Source organism: Artemia franciscana, chromosome 16 (assembly GCF_032884065.1).
Source record: "Artemia franciscana chromosome 16, ASM3288406v1, whole genome shotgun sequence".
Taxonomy (NCBI): Eukaryota; Metazoa; Arthropoda; class Branchiopoda; order Anostraca; family Artemiidae; genus Artemia; species Artemia franciscana.
In genome coordinates, this window is record NC_088878.1 from 25165610 (window position 1) to 25175801 (window position 10192).

General features: G+C 32.5%; 1 protein-coding gene across 1 annotated transcript in view; it reads right to left on the reverse strand.

Annotated features, from left to right (window-relative positions):
• The window catches only part of LOC136037264 (probable cytochrome P450 49a1), a 42172-nt gene extending 32442 nt beyond the window's left edge, over nucleotides 1–9730 (reverse strand). The window contains 2 exon segments of the mRNA XM_065719898.1: nucleotides 6615–7046; nucleotides 9416–9730. Of these exon segments, the coding sequence (XP_065575970.1) occupies nucleotides 6615–7046; nucleotides 9416–9644 (661 nt within the window). The 5' untranslated portion in view covers nucleotides 9645–9730.
• Between the last annotated feature and the right edge of the window lie 462 nt (nucleotides 9731–10192).

The window sequence follows — 10192 nt, forward strand, 5'->3', positions numbered from 1 at the left end:
TCTCTTTGAGTGTCGTCATTTATTTTTTTCTTTTTTAGTTCTTTTAGTTTTTACCTTTTTTAGTTTTTTTTTAGTTTTTAGTTTTTTTAGTTTTTTCCTTTTTTTAGTTTTTTTAGTTTTTTTAGTTTTTTAGCTTTTTTATTTTTTTTATTAGTTTTTAGTTTTTTTGTAGTTTTTGCCTTTTTTTTAGTTTTTTTAGTTTTTTAGCTTTTTTATTAGTTTTTAGTTTTTTTTGTAGTTTTTGCCTTTTTTTAGTTTTTTCAAACATTCCTTTTGTCCTGGTCGCTTTCTCTTTGAGTGTCGTCATTTATTTTTTTCTTTTTTAGTTCTTTTAGTTTTTACCTTTTTTAGTTTTTTTTAGTTTTTAGTTTTTTTAGTTTTTTACCTTTTTTTAGTTTTTTTAGTTTTTTTAGTTTTTTAGCTTTTTTATTTTTTTTATTAGTTTTTAGTTTTTTTGTAGTTTTTGCCTTTTTTTTAGTTTTTTTAGTTTTTTAGCTTTTTTATTAGTTTTTAGTTTTTTTTGTAGTTTTTGCCTTTTTTTAGTTTTTTTAGTTTTTTAGCTTTTTTATTTTTTTTATTAGTTTTTAGTTTTTTTTTGTAGTTTTTGCCTTTTTTTAGTTTTTTCAGTTTTGACGTCACCTGATCCAGTTTTTTCAGGTGACGTCACCTGATCCACGATCCACAGATCCACAGACAACTTATTTTTATATATATAGATAGTTTTTTTTTTTTTACTTATGTCCTGGTCGTCATTTATACTCCCTGTGTCCCGGTGCTTTGTTGATTGCTAATCGAACATTCCTTTTGTCCTGGTCGCTTTCTCTTTGAGTGTCGTCATTTATTAGTTTTTTCCTTTTTTTTTTAGTTTTTTATTGGTTTTTACCTTTATTTTAGCTTATTTTTCAGTTTTTTCCTTTTTTTTAGTTTTTTTTTATTTTTTATTTTTTTTAGTTTTTTACCTTTTTTTAGTTTTTTTAGTTTTTTTAGTTTTTTAGCTTTTTTACTTTTTTTATTAGTTTTTAGTTTTTTTTTGTAGTTTTTGCCTTTTTTTAGTTTTTTCAGTTTTTTTTTTAGTTTTTTATTGGTTTTTACCTTTATAGTTTTTTTAGTTTTTTAGCTTTTTTATTTTTTTTATTAGTTTTTAGTTTTTTTTGTAGTTTTTGCCTTTTTTTAGTTTTTTCAGTTTTGACGTCACCTAATCCAGTTTTTTCAGGTGACGTCACCTGACACATCCATCCATCCATCCACAGACAGACAACTTATTTTTATATATATAATATATATATATATAGATATATTTATTTTTTTTATTAGTTTTTAGTTTTTTTGTAGTTTTTGCCTTTTTTTTAGTTTTTTTAGTTTTTTAGCTTTTTTATTAGTTTTTAGTTTTTTTTGTAGTTTTTGCCTTTTTTTAGTTTTTTTAGTTTTTTAGCTTTTTTATTTTTTTTATTAGTTTTTATTTTTTTTGTAATTTTTGGCTTTTTTTTAGTTTTTTCAGTTTTGACGTCACATGATCCAGTTTTTTCAGGTGACGTCACCTGATCCACGATCCACAGATCCACAGACAACTTATTTTTATATATTTAGATAGTTTTTTTTTTTTTACTTATGTCCTGGTCGTCATTTATACTCCCTGTGTCCCGGTGCTTTGTTGATTGCTAATCGAACATTCCTTTTGTCCTGGTCGCTTTCTCTTTGAGTGTCGTCATTTATTAGTTTTTTCCTTTTTTTTTTAGTTTTTTATTGGTTTTTACCTTTATTTTAGCTTATTTTTCAGTTTTTTCCTTTTTTTTAGTTTTTTTTTATTTTTTATTTTTTTTAGTTTTTTACCTTTTTTTAGTTTTTTTAGTTTTTTTAGTTTTTTAGCTTTTTTACTTTTTTTATTAGTTTTTAGTTTTTTTTTTGTAGTTTTTGCCTTTTTTTAGTTTTTTCAGTTTTTTTTTTAGTTTTTTATTGGTTTTTACCTTTATAGTTTTTTTAGTTTTTTAGCTTTTTTATTTTTTTTATTAGTTTTTAGTTTTTTTTGTAGTTTTTGCCTTTTTTTAGTTTTTTCAGTTTTGACGTCACCTAATCCAGTTTTTTCAGGTGACGTCACCTGACACATCCATCCATCCATCCACAGACAGACAACTTATTTTTATATATATAGATATATATATATATATATATATATATGGCTGTGTAAAGGCTTATCTGCAATTTCTCCCGAATGGATAATATTGTTCAGTTGGAAATTCCAAAGAATTTTGAAAGGGATGTTGCACTAAATCAAAAGACATAAGATGCATCCAAGTTGTCAAACGAGCGTATATTCGCGTATCTATAATGTATACTAGTTCAAAAAAGCCCTATATTAATTCAAATTCAAAACAACCTTAATTACTATCAAAATAATAATGAAACCCAAAAAGAGCAAAAATTACATAAATACTCATATGAAGCATGGTGTCCGGCATTTACCCCCCGGAAAGTTCCCCCAGAAAAGACTCCCTAGGAAAATACCCCTCCTGAAAAACACCTCGTGGAAAACCCCCTGGAAAATCAGCCCCGTGGAAAATATTCCCCCTCCCAGGTGAAAAATAAGGACTTTTCCTGAATTCGAGACTTTTTTTTTTCTGTAGGACGAAGGAATTTTCGTAATTTTGTATTATCCGCCACTCACTCGAGTAAACCCTGTGTGAAACTCGAGAACAGGCCGGTTTATTCGTTAGTTTCTGTCAGCTTAGCTGACATAGATAAAAAGACAAAAGACAAAGATAAATGCCAGAATAGATGGAAAACATATAATTTAGGCTATGTATTTGCACACAAAGGGAGAGGGGTAAAGTATTTGGACTGTTTCAGATCAGAAAACAATTCTTACTTTATAATATGCAGAAAAATTGTACCTAGCACCTTTTGCACACCTAACAGCTATATTTTACCCCCCCCACCCCCTATGTGCAAATCTATAGCCAATATTTGTTTCTAAGTAACGAAGAGACTAATAAAGAAACCGGTTTGTTCTCAAGTTTTACACATCTTAAACTTGAGCAAGTGGCGTATAATACAAGATTTAGAGAATTTTTAATGGAGAGAGACTGTTTTTCATGAATTTTGAATTTGCGTTAACTACGATAGGCTTGAAAATTAATGTGAAGAAGACTAAGTCACTAAGGCTAGGAATAAGTGAAGATGAAAAGGTGACGTTGGATAACGAAAAGATTGATCAGGTAGGCAGCTTCACTTACCTTGGTAGTATTCTTAGTAAAGACGGTGGGAGCAGTGCAGATGTTAAAAGTAGAATACCTAAGGCTCAAGGTTTTTTTTCACAGTTAAAAAAAAAGTTTGGAAGAATAGAAAGATAAATCTGCGAACCAAGATTAGAGTATTGGAAGCTACAGTGATGACAGTGGTCAAATATGGCTCTGAAGCATGGGCGCTCCAAAAAGCAGATGAAAATTTACTTGATGTTTTCCAGAGATTTTGCCTACAGATCGTTCTGGGTACCAGGCTGACTGACCGTATTTCAAACAGTAGGCTGTACGAGAAATATGGTTCAATCCCGCTTTCTAGGGCCATAATGAAAGAAAGGTTGAGATGGCTAGGCCACGCTCTGCGCATGAAGGATGACAGATTGCCGAAGATTGTCCTTTTTGGCCAGCCATCTGGGGCTACATGGAAAGCAATTCGTCCTTGTCTGGGTTGGAAGGATGTCATAAATAAAGATTTAAAGAAAATGGGAACTTCTTGGGAGGGTTTAAAGAGGGAGGCCTTGAATAGGTTAGGTTGGAGGAGGAGTGTGCGTAGCTGTGTTGGTCTCAGGCGGCTTGGTGCTGCAGTGAGTTATTAGTAGTAGTAGTAGTAGTATGCGGAAGTAGTAGGGTATCAATAGACAAGATGGATACACCCTTATTTTGGTACTAAAGATTGTCTCTACTCCTGATTCTACTGCATTTGGCTCTAAAAGATCATACCCTAAACCTCACTTGCATAACCGGTAAACCTGGCAATCAGATCCAGTCATTGGACCCTCCCTAACGACCACATTGTCTATACTACAGATGATAAAACACATTTGTGTATTTCCAAGAGAATTTCATTTGCATATAGCCATGAGACCCTAGCAACCAACAGTAGAAAGCACATACAATATAAAGGTTGGATATTCAATGTATTTCATACTAGTAAAAAAGTAGAATTCAGAAAGAGAACAGTTTGAATATACTTTTTATTATCAAGTTTTTATTTGACAAGACATACCAGCAAAAATGAGTGGTTTTATTGACACTATTAGAAGTTGATAGTGGATCTGGCAGTAGCAATGATACAAATACAAGAGTACCAAACGTAGCAGTAAGAAATTACAAGAGCCACCTGAGGCCAAAACAACTATGCACGATCTTTCTCCATCCCAATCTATTCAAAGCCCCTTCTTTACACCCTCCCAGGAAGTTTCCATTCCTTTAAATCTTTCTTTGTGACATCCTCCCACCCCAGGCGAGGATGACCTGCTTTCCATTTAGCCAAAGACGGTTGGTCGAAGCGGAAAATCTTCGGCAATCTGTCATCCTTCATCCGTTGAACGTGCTCTAGCCATCTCAACCTTTCTTTCATTATAGCCCTAGAAAGCAGGATTGAACCGCAGTTTTCGTACACCCCACTACTCGAAATACGGTCAGTAAGCTGGGTACCCACAACAATCCGTAGGCAATTTCTCTGGAAAAAATTTAGTAAATCTTCATCCGCTTTTCGGATTGCCCTTGCTTCAGAGCCATATTTGACCACTGTTATCACTGTAGCTTCCAATATTCTGATCTTGGTCTGCAGACTTATCTTCCTATCCTTACAAACTTTTTTAACTGTAAAAAAACACCCTGATCCTTGACTATTCTACTTTTAACATCTTCACTGCTCTCACCGTCTTTACTAATAATACAACCCAGGTAAGTGAAGCTGCCCACCTGATCAATCTTTTCGTTACCCAATGTCACCTTTTCATCTTCACTTATTCCTAGCGTAAATGACTTAGTCTTTTGAAAATTAATTCTCAAACCTATTCTAGAACCCTGAACTCGCAAAACCACTAAAAGTTCATTCATTTTGCTTACACTTTCACCTAGAATACTTAAATCTTCAGCATAATGTTAGTTCTAGAAATCAGTATCACTGTAAATTAAACATTAAATTTAGCCTTATTAGTTATTTTTAATCATCTTGTTTGTTACAGTTATTTATTTTTTTATTTTTAGTTCAAAATACATATAGCTTTCAGTGAGACGTAAATAACACAAGTTGAATTCAGGGTTTTGACAGTAAAAGAGAGGGGGAGGGGAGGTGGTAGTAGCTAAACTCCTGTTTGTCCTAGTTTTTTAAGTTAGTATCTGGTTTTGCATTGAATAAGAAGTTAAGCAGGGCTATTCCTCATTCCCATTTATCTGGATCATTTCCAAAGACCTAAGGAGTAGGCCAAAGGCTATGGGAGAGCACGGTATCAAATGGGAATATTCCTAACTTAGATTATGTTGATAGTTTGAGTGTCCGAGATGAAAACTTCGGCAGAATAAAGGATCTTTTGGAGGGTTTCAGAGTTTAAGGTGTAAAAATAGTTTTGATGATTAATGTTGAGAAGGCCAAGTCATGTAGACTTGGAATAAGAGAAGGTGAAGAGGCAACAGACGCAGTTTTAGGGTGGGAGACAGAGGGGACACATGCCCCGATTGGAGAAATGTTAGGGGCGTAAAAATATAAATAAATAATTTAACGGTTATAATCATTTTGAAATTTTTGTAGGTTTATTTTTATTTAAGCTATGTACAGGGTGCCGTTGGATAAAATTTCCTAATAAATGACGATTTTGTTAGAATTTTCCCTGAAAAATTTTGGGAGACAAGGGGGAGAGGTACTAATAAAGGTTTTGCCGCAGGTGCAAAAGAGACCAGAACCGTCACTGAGAGGTAAGGCCGCATCCGGGGGGAGGGCTACTGGTTTGAATCTCTCCTCCCTGAAATGCTGGTCTAAGCCATAAAAACTTGGCAATACATATAAACAAAATTCTGATGTGATTTTTGAAATTTTTTTACCCCCTAAATGACAATTCTGTATAAATCCATGTAAAAGTTCATGTTGGGTAATGAGAATCAATCCAGTGGATAGTTTCGCTTACGTAGGTACTATTATCAGTAAAGATGGTGCACGCAGTATAAGAAATTAAAAAAGGCAAAGACCAAGGGTAGTTTACCAAAACTGAAACTTTTTGTATTTTCTTGCGCGTATATTAAGCGTGTAACAATACTAATAAAGTATTGTTACAGAAAACATAGAAACTTTGTAAAAATAAAACGAATTATTCGATTCTTCGATAACGAATTTTGAAAAAAAAAACGACAAACAATAGTTTCAGCTGAACTTTTCTTCTTTGTTTGCAATAGATACTGAATAAAATTCCTCGATAGAATTTTTAAGGAGCCAAGTTAAGTTTTTTTTTTTGGTACGACGAAATTGTCTTTTGACTTGTAAGGATGGAAACAGAATATTTTCACCATATATTCGAAAGAAGTTTCTTTTAAAAATCTGAGTTACGATTTTGTAGTTTTTAACTTGGTTCAAAGACAAGGTAAAAAAATGAAACTCACATTCCAAAGCCCATTTATACATTTCATTGATAAAATCCTCTGGCGTTTCCATATTCTCGTCTCTAAGAACTTTGATACGTTCCACCATTTCTTTTGAAACAGACTCCATAGCTGGTAAATACATTGCAATATTCTGTGGCTTCAACATAGGCTGCTGAACCTTTGACCTGATTTCCCACCACTCCGGTCCAGACATGACCAAAATTCCACTTTTGTCGAAATGTTCCGTTTTCTTTTCTCTATAATTTTTCAAGGTTAGGAACCCAGGTCTTTCGGGAAATTTTGAATCTGATCTGAAGACCTTTTCTATGTCTGCTGGTTCTGTGACTGCAACGATAGAAGGGGTGCCAACAAGTTCGTGTTTCCAAATAGGTCCATAAGTGTCATACGACATTTTATGAGTCCAATGTAACCTCTCATGGTTAAACGATTCTAAAAAACAAAATATTTAATTACACTAATTTATGACCAACAGCAAAGAAAGATACTTTCAAACTAAGAAACAAATCAAGTTCATATACACTCTATCAATTGATGATCAATAGATTTACCGCCCTATGTAAGTTTCTGGTAGCTAGGGCAGGTATTGCAAATATTTCCTATATGAGTCATGGTTTAAGGGCCAGAGGCCTTTGAAACCTGTTCCTTCTTCTCATAATCTCTGTTATATCCCAGTTATTTTCTAATTTTGACATATTCATCCCTCCTGACTAACCCTCCCCTCATGAAATTGATCCTGATGTAGCCATTCAAGTATTAGGAATTTAAAAAGAAAATTTTGTGAAATAAAATTGTTTAAGGCAAAAAAATCAAAAGGTTTATTAAGAATAAAACAAGACGAATACAATTAAAAATAGATAGCTAAGAAAAGTTGTTTGATATAGAGAAACATAGAATGTTGAGATCTTTTTATACATGCCCTAAAATGACCATGAAACATTTTAAATTTGTTGTAGCTAGTTGATGCGACCGTGACTTAGTGTTAGCATCAGTATATCGGTGTTAAGGAATATGGGCTTAAATTCGGTTAGGATGGAAGTCCCTCTCCCTTTGAAAGAACAATAAATAGCAATTCTATGAACTTATTGAAATAAAAACTTTGTTACTTGCGTTTTAAGTCTAGAATAGGGGGTAAACTAGACTGCCCAAAAGAAAAAAAACAGTGGCCTGGTAATGCGACCGTGACTTAGTAATAGCAGCAGTATATCGGTATTAAGGAAAATGGGCTTAACTGCAGTTAGGACGGAAGTCCCTCTCCCTTTGAAAGAATAATAAATAGCAAATCTATGAATTTGAAATAAAAACTTTTTTTATTTGCGTTTTTTGTCCAGAAGAGGGGGTAAACTAGAATGCCAACAAAAAATAAACACCAGAGATGTAGAATTATTCCAAAACAAATAAATTCAACCAAAAATATTCATTGTAGAAGTAAAATGAGTACAAGGTAAAATTTTCATATATTTTAGAAATTGGTAATAGAATGAATACTTTCTAGTAAATAAAAAAAAATAAATCAAGAGCTGCGTTCTTATTCGGTGTTTTAGGGACAAAGCGGAATGGAAATGGACAAATGAAAAATAGCTTTTTCATTACAAGCTTTCATTTGTTGATTTGCTTTGTGCTCTGTCTGTAAGTCACCAAAAGAAATCCAGGACAATTGAAGACGACATCTTTGAACAAGGTATTTTACCAACTGAAAAGTGTTTTTTAGTCTTAGCTTAAAAGATTCAAATATATAATATTGGTTCAATCGTCACTGTTACACCTAAAAATCGCATCTGAAATTTTAAAACTTTTGGAATAACTGCCTAAAATCCTTTGTTTAGTTGTTCCAAAGATCTAATCTACTGGACAATGTGTTTGCAATCATGTTTCGGTCCTCCTTATATACATTCTTTTGCTAATCCTCCTGTTGAGGGGGCTTCGAGTATAAGCCTAGAACTAGGGGTGTTGAGAATGAAGCATATTAAGAAAACAACTCTAACTTCATAATATTCGGAATAATTATCATATTTCTGATGCAATACTATTACACTTCCCCCCCCCTCCACATGCAAATGTATAGCCAGAATTATACATTTCCCATGTGTTTTATTCTTGCTTGATTATGTTACAGTTGATTCAATTTACGGGAACACGAGTTGAAATGTGAGTGACCTATGGCAAAATCTATGGGAATTATACAATTTGGGCTATATATTTGCATTTTAGGGTGAGAAGCGGGGGGCGGGTAGGATAAAGTATTGAAAGTGCAGTCAAAATGTACTATTTACAATTTTTCTAAATATTATGAAGTCGGAATTGTTTTCTTAACATGTTTCGTCCTAAACAGCCCCAATTCTAAGCTTATACCGAACCTAGCAGATAGATTTTGGTGATCATCTCAGGATTATGAAAATGGGAGATGCGTGGCAGCGACAAAAAAAAAAATAGTTCTAACGATTTAAATATTTTATAGAATAAGTTGAAACAGAATCTAATAATTTTATTTTCAGATCTAAATTATTCATTGTAGGATTCATAATTATTCTATGACACAGTACTAAATTCCAAATTCGATTCAAGTGACGCATGGATTTTGCCTCCAGGCATTTTAAACTGCTTTGTTGTGTAAATTAGATAAAATTGAATGTGATGTAGAAGAAATAAGAGTTTAAAACATTAAATAAATTTGGTTAACATAAATAAAATTAATTCAGTATATAATTTAATTCAAGAATTTTTATCCCTAATTATTTGCCTCAGCTGTATTAGCCTATGCGGTTATTCCGCAGTAATTCTAATACAGAATTCATACTTACTAGTAAATAATTCTAAAGTAGATCCAATTAATGGGAAAGTCTTGGCCCCAGGTATTTTATCAAAGGGTTTCGCACTAGCCCATTCTTCTTCAAAATCTACTTTATTATTTTCCTCGACTACTTTTTTCACCGTTACTACAGACTGCAGTCTCTTCTGACAAGAAAACACATTGCGAAAACTCAATTTTAAATAATATCTATAAAACGGTCGAACGTTATTTGAGTTCATATTGACTCTTAATTACGACTGATTTTTTTGCTACGCTTCTTTTGTGCTTTATATCAACAAATTAATGTTTTCTTATTTGGCACATGAGTACTAAAAACGAGAAATCATCTTTGCGCAAACGCAAGGTTATTCACTCCTAGCTTTTATTAATTTTTGTTAGATGGCGTTGAACTGCACCAAATGTAAAGGCATGTTTCGATTTGAAGTTTACGGACAAACAGGTAAGCAACTCAATCATTGAAACTAAAAAAGAAAAAAAAAATGGTCAACTAAGGACAGGATTTATAAATGGCAGAGATTTTATTAAATTTCATCAATACTAAAACTTCAGTAGACAATTTGCCATTTATTACCACTTTTAAATACACGATCTTAACAAAAACTTGCCTGGTTTATTTGTAGTTTGACTGCAATAAAAATGGACCTTGATAATTTTCCCCAGCTAAATGATTAATTTAAATTTTCTGATAAAATTTCCACTAGTTAACGCAAAATGTTAGAAACAATTTTCAGAGGCGAATCAGTTGGGTTGGAAATAAAAAAAGAAA